General features: G+C 42.5%; 1 protein-coding gene across 1 annotated transcript in view; it reads right to left on the bottom strand.

Annotated features, from left to right (window-relative positions):
- Positions 1-1,174: 1,174 nt before the first annotated feature.
- prkdc (protein kinase, DNA-activated, catalytic subunit) overlaps positions 1,175-23,972 on the bottom strand; it is a gene marked incomplete at its 5' end in the record, with an annotated part of 29,642 nt that continues 6,844 nt past the window's right edge. The window contains 65 exons of the mRNA XM_079234412.1: positions 1,175-1,718; positions 2,178-2,317; positions 2,575-2,763; positions 3,038-3,239; positions 3,325-3,396; positions 3,540-3,620; positions 3,741-3,833; positions 4,040-4,260; positions 4,375-4,442; positions 4,760-4,967; positions 5,080-5,223; positions 5,314-5,401; positions 5,507-5,718; positions 5,936-6,096; positions 6,313-6,496; positions 6,597-6,790; positions 7,316-7,490; positions 7,577-7,739; positions 7,835-7,937; positions 8,072-8,180; positions 8,361-8,585; positions 8,965-9,153; positions 9,246-9,384; positions 9,497-9,705; positions 9,811-9,990; positions 10,126-10,257; positions 10,407-10,522; positions 10,651-10,854; positions 10,978-11,152; positions 11,292-11,502; positions 11,606-11,704; positions 11,942-12,115; positions 12,253-12,402; positions 12,675-12,799; positions 13,026-13,137; positions 13,350-13,481; positions 13,877-14,028; positions 14,172-14,315; positions 14,417-14,536; positions 14,686-14,826; positions 14,937-15,085; positions 15,347-15,410; positions 15,513-15,578; positions 15,745-15,913; positions 16,004-16,182; positions 16,439-16,646; positions 16,794-16,921; positions 17,090-17,257; positions 17,365-17,469; positions 18,118-18,306; positions 18,453-18,656; positions 18,876-19,034; positions 19,241-19,373; positions 19,642-19,850; positions 19,954-20,180; positions 20,340-20,570; positions 20,782-20,915; positions 21,181-21,283; positions 21,557-21,651; positions 21,778-22,004; positions 22,129-22,236; positions 22,837-22,989; positions 23,081-23,244; positions 23,399-23,486; positions 23,776-23,885. Of these exons, the coding sequence (XP_079090538.1) occupies positions 1,514-1,718; positions 2,178-2,317; positions 2,575-2,763; positions 3,038-3,239; positions 3,325-3,396; positions 3,540-3,620; positions 3,741-3,833; positions 4,040-4,260; positions 4,375-4,442; positions 4,760-4,967; positions 5,080-5,223; positions 5,314-5,401; positions 5,507-5,718; positions 5,936-6,096; positions 6,313-6,496; positions 6,597-6,790; positions 7,316-7,490; positions 7,577-7,739; positions 7,835-7,937; positions 8,072-8,180; positions 8,361-8,585; positions 8,965-9,153; positions 9,246-9,384; positions 9,497-9,705; positions 9,811-9,990; positions 10,126-10,257; positions 10,407-10,522; positions 10,651-10,854; positions 10,978-11,152; positions 11,292-11,502; positions 11,606-11,704; positions 11,942-12,115; positions 12,253-12,402; positions 12,675-12,799; positions 13,026-13,137; positions 13,350-13,481; positions 13,877-14,028; positions 14,172-14,315; positions 14,417-14,536; positions 14,686-14,826; positions 14,937-15,085; positions 15,347-15,410; positions 15,513-15,578; positions 15,745-15,913; positions 16,004-16,182; positions 16,439-16,646; positions 16,794-16,921; positions 17,090-17,257; positions 17,365-17,469; positions 18,118-18,306; positions 18,453-18,656; positions 18,876-19,034; positions 19,241-19,373; positions 19,642-19,850; positions 19,954-20,180; positions 20,340-20,570; positions 20,782-20,915; positions 21,181-21,283; positions 21,557-21,651; positions 21,778-22,004; positions 22,129-22,236; positions 22,837-22,989; positions 23,081-23,244; positions 23,399-23,486; positions 23,776-23,885 (9,911 nt within the window). The 3' untranslated portion in view covers positions 1,175-1,513. The remainder of the gene's footprint in view (positions 1,719-2,177; positions 2,318-2,574; positions 2,764-3,037; positions 3,240-3,324; positions 3,397-3,539; positions 3,621-3,740; positions 3,834-4,039; positions 4,261-4,374; positions 4,443-4,759; positions 4,968-5,079; positions 5,224-5,313; positions 5,402-5,506; positions 5,719-5,935; positions 6,097-6,312; positions 6,497-6,596; positions 6,791-7,315; positions 7,491-7,576; positions 7,740-7,834; positions 7,938-8,071; positions 8,181-8,360; positions 8,586-8,964; positions 9,154-9,245; positions 9,385-9,496; positions 9,706-9,810; positions 9,991-10,125; positions 10,258-10,406; positions 10,523-10,650; positions 10,855-10,977; positions 11,153-11,291; positions 11,503-11,605; positions 11,705-11,941; positions 12,116-12,252; positions 12,403-12,674; positions 12,800-13,025; positions 13,138-13,349; positions 13,482-13,876; positions 14,029-14,171; positions 14,316-14,416; positions 14,537-14,685; positions 14,827-14,936; positions 15,086-15,346; positions 15,411-15,512; positions 15,579-15,744; positions 15,914-16,003; positions 16,183-16,438; positions 16,647-16,793; positions 16,922-17,089; positions 17,258-17,364; positions 17,470-18,117; positions 18,307-18,452; positions 18,657-18,875; positions 19,035-19,240; positions 19,374-19,641; positions 19,851-19,953; positions 20,181-20,339; positions 20,571-20,781; positions 20,916-21,180; positions 21,284-21,556; positions 21,652-21,777; positions 22,005-22,128; positions 22,237-22,836; positions 22,990-23,080; positions 23,245-23,398; positions 23,487-23,775; positions 23,886-23,972) is intronic.

The raw sequence follows: 23,972 nt of genomic DNA, 5'->3' as shown, positions 1-23,972 counted from the left end.
TGCCTTTGCTTCTTTAAAATAAATGTTAAGATAAAAGGGGAAAGTATTTTGCTCCAATAAAAAAATCATGATTTGAAACAATGGAATTGAATATGTCTCATTAACATACGGGACATGTAACTGTACCATTTGTAAATGCTATTATATGTGCAAATGTTGTTCTCATCCTAAGTGTGATTACACAACAGAATGTGATACAGAATTGTAATGGAGAAGATAAACAATGCTCGAGACATAATAAAATATGAAACAGTTATAAGTTTGGGACAAATTATTATTCAGTTCTCGGCTGCTCTCCCAAATCAGCTATCAGTTTACACAGGGTTAACACATCATGGTTACCATAGTCGAGCATGTTTTAACGCTCAACACTGATTAAGTGATGTTTGTGGTTTCAACTAACAACTCAGCACTTGTCATATGAAATTGGGTAATATTACAAGAGAGTGCCATGATAAGCACAACAATCCCAAACAGCTCAAAGCACGAATGTGAGCTACACTTATAAATAGTTATAAATATAACAAATTGATAATGAATATACCCCTTGGTTGATGAGGGTGCTTTTTAAGTCAGCCATGTACACAAAAACGACATATGTATAATAAATTACATTATTTTCCCAACAGGGTTTAAACGTGCAAAACTCCTGCAGTAATTTGGTATTATATATTTATGGAATCCAGTGGACATTAATCCAAAGTGTTTCATACTGAAAACGGGAGAGGATCTCTGTATTGAAGTGTTGTCATGTCTTTGCATCATACTGGACAAACATATTTAGATATTTCAATTATCATTACATTTTTAAAAGAGATCTGATTATAAAAAGTTATCTTTATATGTTGTTAATTCTGTACACATGACACATATTGCTTCTGTCCATCCGAGGAGAGGAATCCTCTTTGATCTCCTGAAGGTTTCTTACTTTTTTCCCCGGAAAAGTTTTTTTTCATTTTTTGGGAGGAGTTTTTCCTGATCCGATGTGAGGTCCTGGGACACGGAGGTCTTATGTGTACAGATTTTAAAGCCCTCAAAGTCAAATTTGTAATTTTCTTTCCTTTATTTGGCTCTGAGTCCAAACCAAATAAAACAATGAATGTGTGCAAGGTGGCCACATTTGACAGTTGCAAATAGATGACCAAAGTGTTCAGCCTCTCAAGCATTTTCAACATGTTTATTTTAAATTGAAGCTACAAAACATTAATAATTGATGGCAATGATGATAATGGTTCTTTTCAAGTAGAATCAAAATCATTTTTCCAGACTTAGAGATATGCTGATCCTGCCATACAAAGTGTGCCATACGCACGATATATGAACATGATCTGTCGCAGCTATAAAGGAGGAAACATTTGTCATTACAGGGAATGAGACCACTAATAAAATACATCTTCTCAAATGTATTTTCCCTTTCTTCACATTTCCCGACCCCCGGCTGCTCACCTTCGATAAGATTTGTTTCCCAATTATTGTGAATGACTATTTTCGAAATATTTCACATATTAAAGAATCAGAACCATGGTTCCCAGCCCACCCAAACTCTGCCGAGCACATTTGGATCCATGGCTTGGTCAAGCAGACAGTCCACCTGCTTCTCCACCGACAAGCCTGCAGCTGGAAGCTGGGCCCGGATGTTGTGCTCCTCAGTGCCCAGCGCCACAGACTGCATCCCCTGGAAGGCAGCGTCCTTCTCAAAGCCCAGCTTCAGCTCCTCACTGACCAAAATAAAGTAACATCTGATCACGCACAAGTTCAAGTCAAAGGAAGACAGTTACAGTATTGTGGGTTGAAACTGAAAGCTGATATTTTGTTTTATTTTTAAACCAAAAATGTAACATTGTGTTACGTAGGTTTTGATTTTAGAGCCGTTATAGCAGATTGGATTATGTGACAAATTACTTCAACTTTCCACCCCTTCTATACATCAACAATTGTGTAGAACTTAATAAAAGGGTTATTATTAGTTTAGTATTAGGGCTTTCCCAAGGCCGCCGATGTAAAGTATGTATGTTTTGCAATCGAGTAATTTTATAAATTGTGTAATTTTGTAAATTACACAATTGGAGGAATATTTCCACCATAATGGATGTCAACAATGCAAGTCTCATCGTTAATTGTGAACATCCTTAGTGTGGTCTAACTAATTAAATCCATGTTATGATTTGATGATATACCTGGTTAAAGCTGCTGGATTCGCTCCTTCTAGTTTTCTTCTGGCAAAGTTAACCTTCTGTAGGGGATACCAGTTGATTTCTTTGGTGTTCACGCTGTCCGTCCATGTGCCTTTTTTCTTCATCTGTTTCAGCTCAAAGTTCTGTTCAGAGCAACGGGAAACATTGTTTGTCATACATATTTACAGTTTATCGGATAACAAAAGATCTTAGCTTAAAGCTACTGTCACGTATTTCAACAAGACAAATCAGATTCACACCATACATTCTGCCTGTAACACATTTAAAATGTCCATTTCTAGTTACATTCCTTGAGAATGCAGAGAATACCTGCAGTTCAAACACTGACAGTCAGAAAGTCAATGTTGAATGGGATCTCTGCAGCAGGCGTGAGGGTTACCTTCCAGTCCAACGAGGGCTCCTTGACGAACACATCCATGGTGTTTAGCAAAAGGTCCGGCTCGGCACTGTAAGCTCGGAGGGAGTGGATCATAATGCTCTGGATCAAACCCGACTCCCTCAAGGGTTGCATTAGATTCACAAACTGCTGAGTCAGCCGAAAGGGCATGAGCTCAGGCACAGGGAGGAACTGTGAAGAAATACAAGATTGCACGGAGAGGGAATTATTTATACAAGAGCTGGTGGTGTCTTTTAAAACAAAGTGCTGTTCACATTTATACAGCTGGACACATAAACACCCCAGAACCTCACAGTCTTGTGATGATAGCGGTACGCCTCTATGGATGCCAACGTCGGCCTGTCCATCGGTCAGGCCACCACTTTGGACCGGACTAAAATATCTCAACATTTAGTTAAAATACAATGTTTTCCATTCTGCCCTCGAAGAAACACGCACGACCAACCTGTGTGGCTGAGCCGAACGCGTGACCAAAGTCGATGCCGATCATGCCTCCCGTTTCCATGTTGATCATGAAGTTGGAGAGATGGCGGTCGCCAATTCCCAGAATCCATTGACTGACACACAGCAAGGCATGAGAGCTGATGAAGTGGGAGCGCAAGGAGAGGAATGCCTCAGGACTGTTGCACATCTTCAGGAAAGCTCTCCTGGACGTTGAAAAAAGAGAAGAAGTGGTTTTACTGCGAGTGTTATCCTTCATGAGCAGATATATAATACAGAGATTCAACTCACTTCAGGAGGTCACTGGGCACATGCTGCAACACCTTCAAAAAGTTGTTGACCGCTTCAGTCCGTCCCGCTTTCCTGGAAAAGGATGAATATGTTGGAGCTCAGATTTGATTAAACAGTATTTCTATAACATATTATAAATGCTGTAAATATTAAACTACAATGAACTGAATTCAGCTGAAACCGTTAAAGGAACTAAAATGAACACTCAGACTTACTCGTAAGCACATCCATACAGTGCAATACCCGTTTTCTTTGGATGAAATCTTTGGAGCCATTTATTGTGATCTTCAGCACACCTTTAAGAAAGAGAAATCCAAGTTTAGATACAACATTTCCAATAGCTCTGAAGATGACATAACCTCATCACTGGACAGTGAGCTGACATCTAGGTTATTAGATTAAAATATGTACTTTACCTGGCTGCCCTTTCCTTTTCCTCAACAGTCATTGTGTTGTACAGGAACTCTTTCAGAGTACAGGTATTCTCCATCCATTCAATTAGACCAATTCTGGAAAGGCAGTGAAAGGGGTCAAGTAAGTTAAACAACTAATTTAAGGATGACATAAATACAATTATCTTAATCTCAGCAATCTGGGTTGAGTTTTATGGTTTATTTGCTGGACGCACAGAGAACAGGAAACAGAGCTGGTCTAGTTCTACTTCAACTTGTGTAATCAGTCTATGCATTCAGTTCAGCTGGAAGTATATAAGCACCTTGTGGTTATGGGAATGACTTGATAGGTGCGCAGCTGCATGCCTCTGCGTGTGCATGCGGCGTCATGACTCAGCATTATGTTCATGACAGCAAAGAGCTGCTCAATGCGTTGGTCCTGACGGAGGTCCTCTCCACCCTTCACCAGAAAGGGGTGGTCGCGTTCATCATCCCCGCGGATGATCAGGCGTTTGGGGCGACGGATCGATGACATCACCTTCACCTGCGGAGCATAGATCCACACTAATGATCGGACCAGCCCAGAGTGAGATTTCAAACTTACGTAGGTCTGCTTTTAGAACATTTTCATTATTATTTCACAACACTAAAAACGTACCCTTTCGTCGAAGCCTGTTATTTTTGCATGATATTCTGGCAAAGGTTTGGCTCTGCCATCATATTGTCCTACAAGAGGAACAGGGGAACAGGATATTTTATTTTCACAACTGCAAATATGATGTTCTCTAAATCAGTGGCTCACAACCTTTTTGTCAGACGAAATCAAGTATCCCACCATCCACACCACCATTTATCAATCACTTTGAACTATTTTCAGTGTTTATTCATTTGTTCAATTATCTACAGCTCACTCAATGTGAGGATATATATATAGTATTCAAATTAGTTGAGCTACTATTGACGCCACAATGGGGCCAATACAGAATTGGTCAAAACCAGTAATGTCCAATATCTAAACAGCTTGAGTTTCCAACTGCACTGACCTGGGATCTCCAGCTCATTGTTGAATGTGTCTGCTTTAAATCCACTCAGCCAGGGCGAGTATTCCTTAAGGTTCCCTGGTTCCTTCTGAAATCCACGCATGGATGCTGCCAGTTCATCCAACTGGTTCAAAAAGCTTTTTTGCTTCCTCTTCTCAAACAGTGTGCTGCCTTTAGATCCCAGCAGTTCCTCCACATCTTTAGCAAATTTCTGTTAAATACAAAAAAAGACAAAGAAAAAATAGAATGAAAAGTGCACTTTGTTTCTTCATACAGTGTTCATGGTTTTGCGATATAACAGGGAAAAAAAGAAAACTACTAACGTTGATGAATTTCGTGCGAAACTTTCCATGACCGCCTCGTTTACTATCGCCGAGGGAAGAGTGCATCTCCTCGTACAGGTCGCTCATCCGCTTCTTGTCAAAGCTTGGTTTTTCCAATTCATTTTTCACACAATCCCACCAATCCTGTGTGGACCAAACGGAAATAATCAATGACAGGCCAGTAAATAGTAAGTGGCATCTTGGTTAGTTCATGGCTGAACTTGCACTTATTACCTTGAAAAGCATTTCAGGGTTTGTCAGCTGCTGCAGTGCATCCACAAAGTTCGTCACAGGTCCTCCCTTATCCAGCATGCTCATGAGCCTGTTGACACAATCAATGAGCGGACGTTTATACAGTATATCTATAAACACATCATATTGTCATTTTCCTTTCTTCCCAAAACAGACAAAGCATTAGGCCGTTTACCTGTTGACAAATTCCTGCTGCTGGTGGCCCGTAGCAGAGTCCTCAAACTGGTAACTCTCCTTGCTGATCATAAGAGCGTAAACCAGAGCTTGAGGGTAGCACTCCGCTATCTGCTCGATGCAGCGCTGCACCGCCAAAGCCTCCGGCTTGTCCAGGAGGGCGACCATTTGACTGATCCAGCCAATCAGCATCCAGCAGGGAACTGACACCATCTACAGGCGGTGAGAAAGTCCCGACAAAAGCGCACAGACACTGTTGATGTGGTGTTTCACTTCCAAAACTCGTGACTGTTGTTCACAGTTCTACATTGTCTGTATGATAACTTTCACAGTCACAGCAGGGGAAAAGTGACGGACGGAACGGAAAGTGCGATAAACTGTAATAATGTGGCCGTAGCTTCCACGACATCCACGGTCTGAACATACTAACCTCTTTCATCATGAGGTCCAGTGTCTCAGAGGGGTACAACTCAATGATCTGCAGCAGACGTGGGAACTTGAGACGAGCTTCCTCAGAGTTCATCTTCAGTGCTTTAAACATACTCTCCAATACGTGAACAGGCAGTGCCAACAGATCTGGAAATTGGCTTTCTGGAACAAAACGCAAAATGCATCAAGTTAGATCACTGGGCTAAGTTAGATCACTGGGTTACTGGCGCATGCTGGCATGAACACACTGTAAGAGAACACCAGTCAAAGAGAGAGAGTGTCCTCTACAGGCAGGGAACCATTATTTCATTTGCATTCAGTGCCAAATCAGAATAACTGGTAAGCGTTCAACAAAAGGCTAACAGTATTGTTACTCACCAGTATCACTCTGCTCCTCCTCTCGCAGCCGTTTGTCACAGAAGTTAGCCAAAGTCATGTATGTCTCAATGATGCTGCTGCTTTCCACACAGTCCGGAGTATAAGACTGAATCTCTTCATCAGCCTTTCTGGTCGCGTCACACAGCAACTTTAATGCTTTCAACTGCAGCCCCACTTCCACTTTCTGTAGGGAAAGTAGGTGCCTTAAGATCTCTCATTGACATAGATTGTTTGCACACGCTCCAGTCATACTAATGACTAATCAAAAAATATAATTAGAGTACCTTTGAATTTTCATCGGGCCAAGCAGCTCCAGAAAGCTTTGCAACTCTCTCAGCTTTGTCAGCTTCAATAGTTCCCAGGACCGAGGGGCTTCTGCTTACAGCGGTGGCCAGGATGTGGAAGGATGATCCCTGAAGTATCTTTTGGGATCTGAATATTTTAGCTGTGGCACTCTGACAGTCGGCCTGAAGGTTCTCTGCAGAGAGATAAGAGCTGACATGAAGCATCTCAACAGCAAACGAGAGCAGCCAAATTCCCACGTATCTGTTTGTGTGTGTTGCCGCGCCTTAAGTTCATTTCTAGTTAAAAAAAAGTGAAATTATCTCAATGTCGTAGAATGATTACTTATATATTTTTTAAACTTAATATAAAAGTCACTATAACTAACCCGCCTAACTAAATTCAAAACGTGACTTTCCAACTAATATATTATTAGTTGATACAGTGACTAGAATGTTTAAACTCCAGGGACAAATTACAAAAATGACCACTAGAGGCACTATGGATTCACTGTTTTGTCTGCATTGTGCGACCACACTTTTGTTTGTTTCCAAAAAAACTCCACAGGGCACCTTTAAGTTTCACATTATCACAAAATCGGACAAGTCAAATGTAAAATTCCCGCATGACAGCGAGAATTACAGTAATCACATCGAGGCTGTCTATCATTCTCGATCTAGTAATCCACAAGATAATGTTCATGAGTCTTTTCCCTGCTTACCCAGGAGTGGGATCGTCTTTAGCATGACACTGATTTGTTCAACAGGACCCTGGTTCTGGCTGCGTTTCAGGTTGAAGCGGCTAAAACTGTGGACCCACTGCAGCAACCAGCCTCTGTTTGTTTTGGCTTCTTGGCGAAGTTCCTTCAGCAGCTTGGTGGCCACAGGGAAATTATTCTGAAAACAACAGCCGTGTTCCAAGGTGAGTTTGTGGTAAACATGTGACAGAACAAAATAAGCAACTTCCACAGTTGTTTCTCCACCTGTTTCCAAGCGCTGTCGGTCATTTGTAGCTTCATGTTGAACTTGCAGTCATTTACTAACGTGTCAATGTCTCCCGCGGGGTCTTCTGAACCGTCCACCTCCATGCTGTCACTGGGGGCGTGGCCTCCTAGTTTTACCCTGATCTTGTCCAAGAAGAAACATCTGAAACGTAGAGATCAAATATGACACCGCATCACAATTTGCTATCTGATCATTTCAAAGTTTTGTGCCAAAATACTATATCGATTTTTTCCTACCGAGATGTGATGATGTCGTCCCATAAATTCACTGGATCCGCTTTAGCATCAGGATACCGCTCGGTCCAAAGTCTGATGAGCCCCTTGAGTGAGCTCACAGACACTAACGAATGAAACACAAAGAAAGTTACTAAATGTTGCGAGGGGGGCATAAACATTGTTTTATTTAAAGTATTACACAAAGACAGTTGTGGGGAAATCATTCTGCAATTCTTGCCAGACAACGTCTCCTCTCACCTTCTCCTTTAATGAACAGCAGGAAGTCTTGGATTTCAGTCAAGGCCTGCACTGACTGCAGAATGGTCAGCCGGCTTTGAGTCAACAACGTGTCCACACTGGAGTAATTCTATGAGGCAAAAACAGTGGTATATTTGCAGGATGTATATATTTCAATCTACTTGTATATGCACAACTTACTGTACAGTACATACGTTCACTTTTTTTCTTTTAGAATAAGAATGAACTCATAAAGATCTTTGTCGTTCTGAAACTGAGGTGATGGACAGAAAGGACGTTTGCAGCAGACCTGCATGAAGAGCTGCATGGCGTAGTTGGTGTAGTATGTCGCGCGGTCATAGTCCTCCTGCAGGATGTAGAGCAAGCTGAGCTCTTGGCTGTAGCGACTTTCCAGCAGCTTTTTGCGCTCCTCCACGTTCATGGCTTTGTCGATGAAGCTGAGGAGAGTTTGGTCCGCCTCACCCAGCTGCAGCCGCTTCAGCATGCTGCGAATCATGTGCGGCAGGTACATTTCCTGGCACAAATACAAAAGACTCGTGTGAGAAAGGCACTACAACTCTGGTGCATGGAGTTGATACTTACAAACGGACGCAATTAAGATTTCACTACATGTTCATTGCATCACAACAAGACATTTATCACACGATGATATGTGGCAGAATTCTTTAGCTTTTTGGTCAAATTTAAATTCAAATTACAAGCGCAGTATTTCTTTCCTAAAAAGCGACTGAAGAGTCTGGGAGGGGTGTTTACATGTTATGAAGGGCTGAGATATAACGCTCATTCAACAAAAGACGAAGAATACCACAGTTGGAAATCCAAACCTGCAGGACGTCAGGTCTCCCGGGTGCATAGCTGAGAATGCCCTGACTGTGAAATGTGAGATCTAGTACCTGGTAGAGCGGCTCCGACCACATCTTCTCGAGGTTGGGTGGGGAGTTTTCATCTATGTTCACGGTGGAGCAGTACTGAAGAGACTTCCACTCAGTCAGGTGACCGTAGGCCTCCATGGCAGCTATTTCCCAGAAGTCCTTCTCAGAGTCTGTGGGCTCGCCATCGCTCCAATCCTCAGTGTTCAGGGCCTGCATGTATGGAAGAGAGTGTGCAGTTTGATACCATTGTGCTGCACACACAGCGAGCACGCTAGACTTATTGCACTGGTGAAAGACTGTACCTCATTGTAAAGCTTCATAGCTTCTGCAAAGTCAGTGTTGGCTTCAGCTTGAAGCGCAGTGCAGGTGATCGACTTGGTCCCGACTTTACCTCCAAAGATGCCGCGCACGACATCATAATCCTCCAAAGACCTGTAAAGCCTGGAGAAGAGAGAGAACAAAGTCAGTAACTCGTGAAACAATAAAGCTCTTAACGTCCAGCTAAAAGCCATAATTGATAGAACCAGTATCAAGCCCAACAACGCTGTCACACCTGGCTAGGTGGATCCATTTGTTGGTGTCTGGGGGGATTTCTTTGCGTCCTCGTGATCGCTTGGCAGGAGGCTCATTCTGGCCACCGGCATGCAACAAGCCCTCTTCCAGCAGCAGGATGCCTGACGGCTGCTGGAGACTCATCAGGCAGGTGGAGCTGATGGCTGCTGGATCGACCTGATGCAGCTCCTTATGCTGGTGGCACATGTCCTAACAACACAACAAGCAGAGTATCAACTCAACCCATCGGCTTTCAGCCTCGAAGTTTGGCTAATAATTCATTTAAAAAATTACAATATTTCCTCAGGGTTATACCTGAACACATGCTATGAATGGAGGGAAGCAGAGGGTGCTCTTGCTCAGGAATGTATTCATGTTGCCACGCAGCTCCTCTTTAATCCTCCCGCTCTCCCCTCGCGTTTTGTGCGTTTCCATTTCTTGGAGGATTCCAGCAAACAGGGAGCTGAACAGCTGTTTAGCTAAAATTGGATCTCTCTGAAGAAACATGCATAGGGGGAAAACAAATCCATTATCTGCTTTTTTATGTTCTTTAGGGTATATATGTATTGATTCAAGTTTGGAGACGGAGTGCTTTGTGGGCAGGACACAGAGAGCAGGTGGCCGAGTTACCTGGGCTAGTGCTTGAAGTGGGGCGATGAGGCTACTGTATGGGATCTGGATGTCCGGGAAGTCTCCCACTCTGTAGTTACGATAGAGAGTCACCTGAGCCTCTTTTCGCAGCCTTTGATCAGCTTTGTCCACCTATGGGACACACAACAGAACCACAGACAGTAAGCGAGAATATACAGTAATACATCTTTAAAATGTTTGTGCTGCCGTCCAGCTTTTCACAAACTAATTGCACGAAGGATAAGTGTGGATCCGCATATTGCTTGTTGCGTGTTTGATACCTTTTTCTGTCTTTGTTGTTGGATCTCTTTATGCGCAAAAGTCAAGCTGACTTTCTCCTGGTCCTTGAGGAATCTGCGTCTCAATCGGAGGATGCTATTGCGTTGCTCATTTGCCGCTGTTGAGATAAAAGACAAACCAAAACACATTTACAGAATTCCAATCCATTTGAAACACATGTTTCTCTCTTGGAACATACTTAAGAGTCACAAAACATTAAGCCCCGGATTGAAAGAGAAAACCAACCTCGAGTGCGACTGTCCACCTCATCGGTGGATGCAGTCTGGCGCCTCAGCCCGAAGCCTTCTCCCACTGGTCTCCTCGCTGTAGCTTGCCTCTCTGGTTTCTTATCAAACACCAACAATGAAGACAGAGACTCAGAGCCAAGTGTGTACTCTGCTAGTGTGTCCACACTGCTGCCCGTCAGCCAGTTGTATGCTGTGCGTCGACCTAGGTAAGAAAAAATTAATAAAAAAAATCAAGGTAAATATACATATCTTCAGCTCAAAGCTACTGCAAACGCTTCCATCTTTAGTGCTGCTTCAACTCCAGGATATTGACTTGTAGCAGTACCTGCTGTTTGTGTTTGGCTGAACTCTAATGAACTCTGAGTGGCTCGGAGCTTCCCTGTCATGCCTCCAGACTGCGACGCTGCCACACTCTCCGGGCCTTGAGAGCTTTGGGTTTCAACAAACATGGGAGTCATCACTGTGCTTCTGAAGCGCCAGTTGGAGTCGATCACATAGTCCTAGAGAGTGGATACATATAATTAACACAGCGGGCTCATCAGTGACATACAAATCAAAATCTCAAGTTTGAAGACTTTGTAACGAGCTAATTTGTTCCTGACCCCCTGAGAGAAATGAATGCTGTGGATTTCAACTGACCTGGAAGGTACACTCTGACAGCGGATACTCAAAGATGTTTCGTTTGAAGTCGGGACTCCGGCTGGTCATTTCCAGCAGCAGATTGGTAGCCAAGCTTAAGAAAGACCTCTCTATTTGACGGGAGTAGAGAGAACCAAGCACTGTCAACATTCGCTCAAGAGTCGCAGTTGGGAGGCGCTTCTCCTGACTCCAGAAGTTACGAACGTAAAGCCTAAAAAACAAAACAGACAGGTCAAAACACTGTGAATTGTTCAGATGCATAATCTGAAAAATCATCAAATAAATCAAACAAACAATAAATTGTTTCTTCTTACTGAAGGCCTTGGTTTTCTTCAGACAGTCCCTGAAGAAGTGTTTCTTTCGCTGCGTTCAAAACCTCTAGTGAGGTGTTGTCATCCATGCTGTCTGCATCACTGGAAGAATAACAAACAGCATATCATTAAAGTTCATACCAGAGAAGTGACCTGTCACTACTCATGTCACTGCATATTGCAGTCCAGCGCAAATAAAAAGCTGTATAATAAAAGTTATGCTGGAGAATTTGCAGCATTTGCTAGTCTTGCTTTAAGTCCGCCCCTGAGTAACATCAGAAGAAGGTTACTAAAATCAATGCATTATGTGAAAACAGAGGCCAAAATGTCTCACAGTACCTGTAGTTGTCCTGGATCCACATGAGGATGTCATACATCCTCTCTCTGCACACTGGTGAAGGATGGGAGACAAAAGCTGTCACAGCTCCCAGGAGCTCCTGAAGCTCAACTGGACTCAGGCAGGCAATGATCTTGTGGATGATATCCAGACACACTCTCTGCCTGGCTTCATCCCTGAGGAGTAAAATGCAGAAACATGGTTGCAGTGTCATTCATTTACACATGAGATGACACCACTTTAAACCATCTGCAGAGACCTGCAGCAGAGTTTTGGCATGCAGATCACAAAGAGGAGCCTGGATAGGACTCACCTGTGGCCCATCATTTGAATGAAGCCTGTGGTCTTCAGATGGAGAAAGATGTCTGGGATGACATCAGCACGGCTCAGCACGCACTCCAAACAATGAGTCTTTAAGACACCGTGCAACTTTGGCAGGAGGGAGAACACAAAGTTGAAAAACCTGAAGAATTAAAAGTAAAGCTGCAGTTATAATAAGACAGAGAAATGTGCATACACTAAGATTAAAGACATTATTTACATTAGAGGGGAATCAAGGCAAGGCAAGTTTATTTGTATAGCACATTTCAACAACAAGGCGATTCAAAGTGCTTCACATAAAACCATTAAAAGCATCAGTTAAGAAAACATTAAAAGTCAAAAAACAAAATAAAAGTAGAAAAAGACATCACATGAAAAAATCACATAAAACATAAAGCAGAACTACAAACTCACCGATCCATAAAAGGAGGAAAGTGCTTTGAAACTTTGTTCAAGCAAATAATAAACTTGTCATCCATGTCTTTTTTCTTCAGATTCGTTATCTTACTTGCAGCGAGACTGAGAAGCTCTTGACGAGGCTGGCGCAAGAAACAAAGATGACACGAAATAACATGAATTCAATATAAGAGTATTGCAGCTAACAGATAACATGTGAAGAGCGATATATATCTTCTGACTTTACCAAACACTTTAATATTCTTTTTCATGCGAGATCTTTGCTACTGAGTTGCTTTGAGCTCTCCTCAGACATAAGCATAAATGAAGTGCCACTGTAATTCAACCAAACTGGGGAAGCGCTCGTACATCATCCGTTTCTGTCATGTTCTTCAGGATGAGGCCGATAATCTCAGCGGCAGCGGCGTAGACGTCTTTATATTTCACGAAGGACACGTTGTTGGTGAGAGACTGCATGTACCTGAAAAAAAACCCACAGAAAATAATTAAAGATTGACTCTGCACACGTGTAAACGTTTCAGAGGAAACCAGAAATGTCTGAATATAAAGCTCTCTATTTCATGGTTGTTTATTTGTTTCATCGATATATTTTTTTTTTCACCTGAACCTGCAGCAAAGGAGCAAAATAACCAGTGGTATCACTGTCAGCTGACACTGTGCGATATATTTTACCCGTCGTATTCAATTCCACAGGAGGCATCGTAAGCAGGAAGGTTGTTTGCCAGGATGATTCCCAGCAGCTGAAGTCCAACGGAGTTGTCTTTGCTATTTGGGTCCATGCCACGAAATCGCTCGTATATCAGACTAGAAGGGCAAGAAAAAGATAAAGTCAAGGACCGGTTAAAATTTTTTGGACAACCAGCCAGGAAATAGAGTGTATAACCAGTATTTTACAAAATTACACAATCACATTTATATTATTCATAGTTAACATCTCGAGTCAATGTTCCATCTGGCTTTGAAATCGCACTTGTCTTTTGTAAAAATCTCCCAAATTAGAAGTACAAATTTGGGGTTTCTTTATCTATATTTCACATAAATAAGTCAAGACACCGGCTAAGAAAAACCAGAGACAGGTAGATAGGACATTAGCCTAGTTTCCACAGGACATTTCTCCTCCCTGTAGAGCTTCACACCTTCAGGGAGCTACAGGCTTGTGTCAAATAGATATCTATTCATTCAGAGTACGCAGAACCCACCCGTAAGGCACATGCAGACAGTCTTTCCAGCACTCAACCAGGGTACGAATGATCTCCAGATTGTGCCGGAAAACTGCCCTCTTGGAGTGGAAGCTATGCTTCATCAGGAACTCCAACAGCCGGTTGGCGAGCACTTCATCTCTGGGGTTTCCCTGGGACAAAATGACCCCGTTACTAACAGTAATCCACCAGTTATTTTACGTGATTAAATAGGCCCCTCACTATCGATAACTGCACAGACAAAAGTGTAATCATCTTTCATATTTGCGGCATTTAAAATGAAAGTATTAGCAACCTTGGGGCTGACCAGGCTCGTCCAGGAGAGCACTGTGACGATAATATCCACCACCATAAAATGGATCCCCTCTCCTCCGTTGTTTCCAGAAACGATGACCTGCAGGAGCGGCCCCAGCCAGTGCTTGGCATATGGCCGGAAAACCTGGAAAGATCGACAGCAGAGATTGAATCTCCAGACCGATAGTGAACACAAAGAGCAGCAGTACGAGGTGTGAACACGGGTTCACATTGAGGGACATTTACCTCCTCTGTGTTGATGATCAACTTTGAGATGAAGAGTCGAATATTCAGAGGTGTAGCTGGATTTGATAGTTTGCCATGTAGAAATTTCATCCACGGAGGAAGTTCACTCGGCATGTTTCCCTGTTTCATTAACAAAGAAGAGAGCAGTTACAGAATAATATTTGCCTACGATTATGTTCATAAAAAAAAGTGACTAAATCACTGAAATGTATTCATTGTAAAAAGGCAGGTTTCTGTTTCCTGCTTTACTCTTCTTGGGTGCCACTGACCTCTTCAGTTTTGGGGGTTATGTTGTTCCTTAGCATGTGTCCAATAAGAGCAGTCATGGTCGCCATGCATTCATGCTGATTTAGCTCATCCATTTCTAGATCCACCATTGCATCCTGGGAGGGATTTGTCTCCTCCGTCTCCTTGATGTACGAACACACAAACACTGTTCAGACCATCATATGACACTAAAGCACGTTACAAGCTTGGTGCAGTTTTATAAAAAGGGAAACGCAAAAGACTAATGACTAACTCTTTTTGCAACAGTGCGTCTGCGTCCTTCAGGGTTTTGGGAGCTGAAGGAAAAGCTTTGGACTCCGGTGGAGAAATCAAACTGGCTCATCTCCTCACTCAGGCTGCTGTCGGCCATGTAAGACTGAGACGACAGATACACTGGCGCTTCTGTGGGAACCAAAACATAGATCTCATGAACATCCTCTGCTGGAGATGCACTGACCTCTATGGCCACCTATTTACCCTTTGTTAGACCCATCGAAACCCATTTCACTGTAAAAAGCAGAGCATTTTCATCAGACTTAAGGCAAGTCTAGTAATTAAGCCTAGAGACATAGCATGCAGTCATGTAAAAAATAAATAAACTTGTGTGTGGCAAAGATTGATAACTTCCAACAGTTTAAAAGCATTGTTGTTAGGAGAACATACCTCCATTCTCCTCGCTCACTTCTTTCCGAATCCTGACGTATTTCTTCTTTCTCTCAAGTGGGACCTACAGGGGTATATAAATATATATGTATGAATAAACCACGAATGAAACTCAAAGTATAGTGCTAAACAAACAGGCTTGTTAATAAAAAATAAAAAAACATACCTCAATTTCAATTGGAAAGTTGTAGGTCCTTTCAACGTCAATGATATTCTCCAGAATGAACTGATTCTGGACAAGGAAAGAAAACCACAAGCAGTGAACTATAATACACCACCTTTCATGTCTTACCATGGATTACACACACAATTAGTTGTAGCGCATGGCTCCAAAATGAAAGATGGCCGCAGTGCCAGTTGAGTGAGAGTTGAATATAATTACACAAGCCAGTGAGTACCTTCTCGGGCTTCTCACTGAAGAGGAAGCCCTGGTAGAACTTGGGCTCATTGAAGCTGCAGCTGATGGCGGCGATGGCGGCGTTGTACGCAGCACAGTGGTAGTGCCTCCTCAGTTCAAGGAGCTGAGTCTCACCGGCCATGTTCTCAGTGAAGGCTTCAAAACACGACCTGGTTCAAATGAAATTTGCTCGGTCATGGAACAAGAAGGACACTTCACATCACGGTCGTGTCACTTCTTGAATCGTCAAAGTGTCCTACTTGATCAAGGTCTTGGACAACTCATTCCCCTCGGTTTTGTCTGATCGACAGTAGGCTTGATTAATGAGGGATTCCTTGGAGTAAACTTCTTCTTTGGGAAGCTGGCAATACAGAAGCTCCATCAGCTTGTAGCAGCCGATCTTCTTCATCAACTGGATCTCAAATTCCATTTCATTCGACTGAAATTGATAAATAAATTGGCCTTAAAAACGATTTTCAAATGTGCTCCTCTGACCTAAATAATTCAGCACCAGCTTTGGCCTCTGAGGACAAAAGATATGTTAGTAATATGTAAGTTGTTGATTAAAAGCTAAACATGCCATATACATGAACACATATCTCTAAAGAAACTAAACTAATACAGTGAAATAACAAACACAGCTGCAACAGCTATTGCATTTCTCGACATACTCCCCAAAATGTTAAGAACCAAACCTTTGTGAAGCGGCTGAGCAGCAAAACTATTATGTCAGAGACATTGGCCACAAAGAAGTCATTCAGGGCCTTGGTGCTGCAGTGAGAGGCGAGAGGTAGCAGGACCCTCTCCATCATGGCCTGCAGCATGCAGCTCATCGGCACGTCGCCCTGCTGGATCGCCCCGTATACTGTACACAGCAGCTGCAGCTGCCGCTCACTGCTTGACCTCCAGGTTGTAAGACATTGACAAAACACAGGGAGTGGACACAGAATAAGAGACTTCCAATAACGCATATAATATAATGACCCTGCAATGGACCTTGTTTAACCCAGCAATTCAACATAAGTCTCCCATGAATGAGGCTTGACTAACCGTTTAGCGATTCTTTGGAAACAGGTTTGGAAGGGCTCCTCCATGATGTGTTTTCTATCGCGACACAGAATTCCTGCCATCAGTTTGAGGAGAAGTGGGCTCTGAGAAAGCTCAAGGGCATCCAGCAACTAAAAGACAGAAAGAAATGTACGATCTTACAACCTTTCTTACATGGTAAAACCTGCAAGAGAAACGTGCCACATACGAGGGTTTGGGGAAGAACAAAATACATCTATTAATGAATTTCCCCTCTTAATCTGTGGTATCCTCCTTAATCTCCAAAACCCTGACGTCACCTTTCGGATACAGTCCATGTAGTTGTTGCGATGCAGCGAGCCCTTGGCGAACTCGTCGGACTGCATGGGGAAGTGAGACACAACCAGGTCGTCCAGGGCTTTCTGCAGCTCAGCGAGTGGCTCCTCTGGGAGGGTCGTGAAGAAGGGCAACACCAGCAGAGCCTGACTCTGAAGAGTTGAGGGAATCCAAGAAAATGAAGCACACGTAGATTCCTATATGGCAATTTGAAGCGATCCACGACACTGACTCTCAAAATGTATACCATGTCCAGTACCTTGAGATTCAGTGGCAGATTCATGTCAACCAGCAGCATGGTGAAAGTGGAAAACACCGGTTTGAACGCTTTGTGGTTGATATCGGAGCAGACAGAGGAGTCAATCTGATGAAAAAAAGTTTCCATGGAATACATAGAGGACATTAGAAGAAATTAGAAAGAACAATAGGTAAGCTTGTAATGTACTGCATTGTATATATTTTTCGCAGACCTGGGCACATAAATTATGATGATTATTAATTATACTACAGTTCCTACAGGGTTCATACACATTCTGACCAATGAATTTCCATGACTTTAAACCAAATTTCTATGACCATACATTTGGTGAAATGAAAAAGTGAGTAAATGTAGTATTTAAACTAACAATGAGAATTCCAAAGCATACAGTAAACCTTAAATGACACAAATGAATGAGAGACAATAGTTTGATTAAAAGAATAAACATTTATATAGATGCCTGTATGTACGCCTGCTTATATTTTGAGCGTCTTTCTTTTAAAAGCATATTCATTATTTCAAATTCAGGGTAAATGAACGTCATGAACACATGAATATAACACATTTCCATGACTTTTCCAAAACTTTTGGGATTTTACTTTTTCAAGGACTTTTCCAGGCCTGGAAATAACCATTTTGAAATTCCATGACTTTTCCAGGTTTTCCATGACCATAATAACCCTGTTCCTAGTTAACGTGATTAAGGATGTTTTTCTCGTGGACATGCATGTAGTAACTGCAGCTTCATAATACCTGTAGGAGCTTGGAGAGCAGCAGCAGAGTGGCAGTTTTGCTCTCTGGCGTGGAGGAGTCTCCCTCCCACCACGACTGCAGACTGTTCCATCTTCCTAGCACCTCGTCGACCAGCTGCTTTCCCTGAGTCTTCCTCACAGAGCGCTCTCTAAAGCTGTGGTCCAGCATGCCATTCAGCAACACGCTCACCTGATGAACAATTCAACACCAGAAAAAGAAGAAAAAAACTTGCATGCAGGAAAAACAGTAATGCTCCTTCACATGCATGGCTAAAAACGTTTGGACAAATGTTCTGAAATAAAAAAAACATTTAAGAAGGGAGGATCAAGAGCTACCATGGTGGGGTTTTGAGAGGACGCCTTCATGAGGCGTGCCGCTGCGGTGTTCAGACTTCTCAGCAGCTCGGTGTTGATGGTCATCTGGAAGAGGCTGTAGAAGTATTCGCCGTGCGAGAAGCTCAGGAAGTTATGGCTATGACTTCCTGAGATTGGCACAGACAGCATGATGGTGTTCAACAACAGGTCCACCAGCTGCTCACTCTGCAGAGGAACAGCAATATACAAGAGGAAAGCTGTCAAACACTTGGTATACTTATAGAAAATAAAAACGTTTTACAGGGTGTCTAATACTTCCATTATCAATATTGCTACATTATCTTCATCCTAACATGCTAGTCAGTTGTCTGCAGCTCAAATAACTCACCACATGTGTTCACATTTCCTCTGATTTGATCAAACTAACCCAAAGAGAGGCATCACCTGTTGATTTAGAGAGAAGGCAAGCTGAAGCAGGCCATCCGCCAGACTCTTGGTATTTATGTCCAAGGCTGGAAGTGCCTTCCGTTCCTCACCCGGCGCTATTCCTTTATACACTGCCATTAGAAGTCGGGACCCAAGGGATTTGGCGTAGGTGCCATCCTTTAACGCGACGAGAAAGACAAAAACACAACTATATAAATGTGTGTTCTTTATTGGTGGATAAAAACATTGTATTAGCATTGAATGCTTTATGAAAACTGAATTGCATAGGACATGTGAACAAGTAAAAAAAAAAACGCTGCTGCAAATATAAAGCTTATTTTGGGGTTAATGTTCACACAATCCCATCATCCCAGGACAAATACCTGACTGTGCAGAATGGAGCAGAGGAAGTCGGCTTTGTGGATCTGCTTACAGGACGACAGAACCATTTCCATCTGGTCGTGGCGGCTTAGGGTGCTGGAGTGATAGAGATCTACAGCACACAACTCCTCCACACTACAGAGACCATTCATGAGGAAAGAAACAACATGTGATGACTGTACTATGATCACAACCATCATGGTATCAACGAATGCAATCAGAAGTCATTCTGTTTTTTGTTTGAAAAAACTGATATGCTATCCATTTTTTTATTTTTAAATATTCAATTCCACTGCCTATTTAATAATATTGCACATGTTGCACAATAACAAAAACACATTGCATGTGGCTTCTCTAATAGAAGAGTTATAATAGAGTACTACTCAAGAGATGGTTTACATACCTTTTACTGGAGATTTTTGTCCGCAAACTGCTTTCAAGGTGAGTGCGGTAAGGTGAGGCCAGCAGCGCCTTTAGTAAAGGAACGCACACTTCCGGCAGGTTCCTCATTACCTCCACATCTGCCATGTTGAAGCCCACAGCGGATGGCTCACACACCACTAGCGCAGTCAGCTCAAAGAAATCAGAGACAAAAATGTCTTGTTCCAGAAGCTGTGAATAAATGTAGGAAATAGTGAGCAAAATAATTAATTAAAAAAGGAGAATAAGAAGAACACTCATGACTTTTTTAAGAGTGTCTTAAATTCAGTAATACCTTCCAAAATTCTTGGTCTCCTTTGACAAGAATCATGGTGGCAAACTCCAGTAGGCGGACAATAATGGTGCACTTGCTGAAGTTGTACTGCTCCACCTCTCTTGGGCTGAAGTGAGAGGTCTTCTTGCCAAGAGGGAAGCAGCTCTCTGCTGCTGTGAGCTCGTGAGTTGCCAGCTCCATCAAGAAGAAACGTATTGCTTTCAGAAAGCTTGAATTCTCTTCGTAGCCTTGACAAACAGTAAACAAGAAAAAACTGTGACTATTGTGATCACTGCGGGGCCAACAGGTTTTAATCTTTAGCTATCCAGTATACAAGTGTGTAGGTTGAGCAGGTGAGGACTTTCTGAGCAGATGATGTCAGTAAGAGTGATTTTCTGATGACTTACTAAGCATGAGGTTCGGCTTGATTATGTGCAAGTGGATGAAGGTGTTGTAGCAGTCCAGGGCAGCCAGCAGTACGTCCAGCCACTGCAGGGTGGCTCTGACACTGAAAGGACCCGTCAGGTCCCCGAGAGTGGGCTGAGAGAGGAGACCTCCACCCTCGAAACGTGGGATCAGGAAACCTTTGCCGTGATCTTTCAGCATGCCAACTACCCACTGAGATGGAGACTCCTTTCCTAAGTTCAGTCACAAACATCAGAGAATGTATTCACATGTAAGTGATGGAAACATAAATTAATGCATGTGTGTGTTTTTCATGTGTTTATATTATTTGAGTTGAACTCAAAATGAAAGACGTTTGGTTTATAATTGCATTTTCTTTTCATAACTAGCATTTGATGTTCTTACATGTTCGCCTGATCAAGGCTACCTAGGTGGGTTGCTCACCTGGGAGGAGAGGAACGAACTCATAAAAGAGTTCCATGCATTTGTGGCGACACTCAGCCTGAGGACGGCCACATTGTTCCAGAAGCCATAAAACCACATCAGAGAGGCACAGCTTTCCATCAGCTGGAAAGCCCCTTTATGAACAGAAAGGAAAAGACAATGATGGAAAATATGATCATTATTTAAACATATAATCTCTAATGTTTCATCTTTTCGTGAGCATTTTGTACAAAAAAGATGTACACATTATGCAGTTATGGAATGTAATGCTTAATATACATAATTTGCCTTACTGCTGAATTTCCTTTCAAAGCAACTATATCATGTAATTGTGTTGAGCAGATTCACCATGTAACATTATGTAAAAACCCAGCTGATATCCATTCACAGATTACCAACCTCGGGATGCGTGTCTTGGCGTTGTGCTGATTGAGACTGGGGGCCTTGTGATTGATGATTCTTTTCAGATGATCAATGGCGCTGCAACACTGCTGCAATGTACCTGAGGATGAAGCAGTGGCAAGAACGGATGCAGACCCTTTTAAAAATATAACTATTATTTTCCTTCAATGTGCAGAGGAACCTTGTTTAACCCACTAAGAGTAGCACTAGAATAGAAAATAATAATAATTATGAAATAGATTCACCTTCAAAGAAAACACTGCTTTTAAAACATAAATTACTACGGCTTGTTAGTTATGACAAGACGACGTTGATAATGATATGAAAATCTGAATATCCTGTCGATAAAAAGCTGAAGTGGAGGAACAATTACCCATAGAGCGCTCATCTGAGTGTGCAAGAGCCAGACTTTCCACAAATATGACGAGAATTTCAAAGATAAACTGCTCCACCAAGGACTTCTCCTCCCTGCAGAGACAAATAGGCAGTCAACCCTTAAATATCACCAACAAGATACAGATTGCAATTCTGGAAATGAGAGTCAGCAGAAATTAACTGTAAATTAAGTGTCAAAACAGCGAGAAAAGTTTTTACCTGAATTGTCTGTAGATGCTGTTGAATGCTAAGGCTGCACCGAGTCTTTTGAAGCCATTGGGGTGGAGAGCCAAGCTGTAGATCCGCTTAAACAAGGACTTCATGTTGGTCGGGCTCTTCTCCTGCTGCTTGGGGCTGGTTTGTTTGATTGACCATTTGACAAACTCTTCAATGCAGCGGCCGCAGAAGTCTCTGAGAGTGCTGTCCATCGGGTCAACCACACCGTCCTGAGGAGAAAAAACAAAACACAGCTATGTGTGTACTTCACGTGGCAGAAAGCAATCCTTCTGGAATCCATTTATTGATGCATCAAGTCTTGTTTGATCACTTGTAAAGAGTATCAACACTTACCATAATGGCCTCCAGAACAGCTACTGTGTCTTGGCTCTCGAACTTCTTGTTGTTTGTGAACCAGTGAATCAGCTGCATGACCAGCGGTTCAAAGAGCTGTCTGGTCACCTGGTAAAGAAATGTATATTCATAAATATTACTGTAGACATCTTCATGTGAGAACCAGAATCAGGCTGATAACATCAGGAGTCAACATGAAACTGAAATAACTAATGACCAACCGGAGGCTGGTTCACTGTGCATGAGACATGAAAGATGCAACTTTCAATAATTTGTGGTAGACTTTGGGACAGTCTACCAAATAATATTTGGAGATATCTGCCGTAGATATGTCTGCATTCTCAGCAATATATAATGTGACTGACTATATGGCACTTGGCTTGTGGTGCTAAAAGTGCAATGTCTCTTTCCAAAAATCTTGATGCGGTTCCTCAAGATAATCCACAAACAGTGTTGTACTGTGGATTATCTATATTAAGGGTGAACTCCGTTTAAATCCATTCATAACACATATCTATCCCCTACCAAAACCCTAAAATCAACCCAGAAAACTATAATTTCATACAAATATTTGTTAAAAAAAGATGGCAACGACATCCTTAAACTCCCATCAGGTATCTGTAAAACTTCCAAATAATCTCAGTTTTTTCTCCGAAGGGATAATTAACATACGTCTCTCCCTGTTGGGATTACAACCAGCGCACAAACCTGATCCACATCGCATGCTAGACGCAGAAGCACAGGAAACAGCCTCTTGTGCAGCTTGTACATGGGCGGCAAACTACTGTCCCCCTCCACCATCTGAGCACTCTTCCCAACCATGTAGACCACCAAGCTGTGGAGAAGCTCACAAGCTGCGACCTGCAGCACAAAAGAAACAACAATTTCATTGTCGTCATGCCAAAGTTTGCATCAAATTAATTTACAAATGCATTGATGTTGTAGGGCGCACTTTGGTTTGCCTGTCACTTGTGGACAGAGCCAGTTCACTGATGTGCGGCAGAAACGGGTCGAGGTAGATGACTGGCTTCATGTCGGCGAATGGCACCGCAAAGCTGAGCCTCTTCTCAGAATCCCAGGCGACAAATTTCTTCATCGTTTCCTCTGATGAGACCGCTAAATTTGAAAATAGAGCCGTGCGATCAACAAAACAGCACATTTCTTGCAGTACACGTGTCGAGTGTCCTCAAAGCATCACTGTGGAGCATGGCCCCGATGTCTCAGTGTAAAATTAACGAGACAGAGGGCGGTTTGTGATGAAAAGTCTCACCGGTCACAAGGTTCCTGTTCAGCTGTCCTCCCAGGTGACCGAGCAGCTTCACCACTCTGAGCCTCACCGTGACGAGAGGAGCGTCTTCCTGCATGATTTTAGATAGATTATAAAAAATATAACTTCCTATATGAACTTTACTCTGACTTGTGGGGGCAGTGAGAGACTATCGAGAGTGAACTGGACAAGTTATGTTATTACGGTTAGAAAATTAAAACCACAGTAAGAAAGACTATACTGGCACTCTGAGATTATTTTTGAATGAAAAGTGCGTTACAAATAAAATGCATTATTATTATTATTACAGTAAGAAACAACACAAAGAGCAAATCGCTCCCCAAACACTAAAAGATGTCTTCCACTTTCCCATCCAGTACCGTGGAGAGCTGGTGCGATTTTTTCAAGAGCCTCGTCATCACCCGGCTGTATCCTTTGTCACTCCTCGAAGACAAAGAAGACATCACCTCCCAGTTGCTGTCGTCTTTGTCTGAAGTCAACAACATCGGAATAGATTTTGGTAATTTGGTAATGAAAACCTTCATTTAGTAAACTGAAATCATTTCACATGCAACCG

The sequence above is a fragment of the Taurulus bubalis genome (genome assembly GCF_910589615.1).
Source record: "Taurulus bubalis genome assembly, chromosome: 18".
In the NCBI taxonomy this organism is placed as follows: Eukaryota; Metazoa; Chordata; class Actinopteri; order Perciformes; family Cottidae; genus Taurulus; species Taurulus bubalis.
This window is presented reverse-complemented; position numbering and strand designations above follow the sequence as displayed.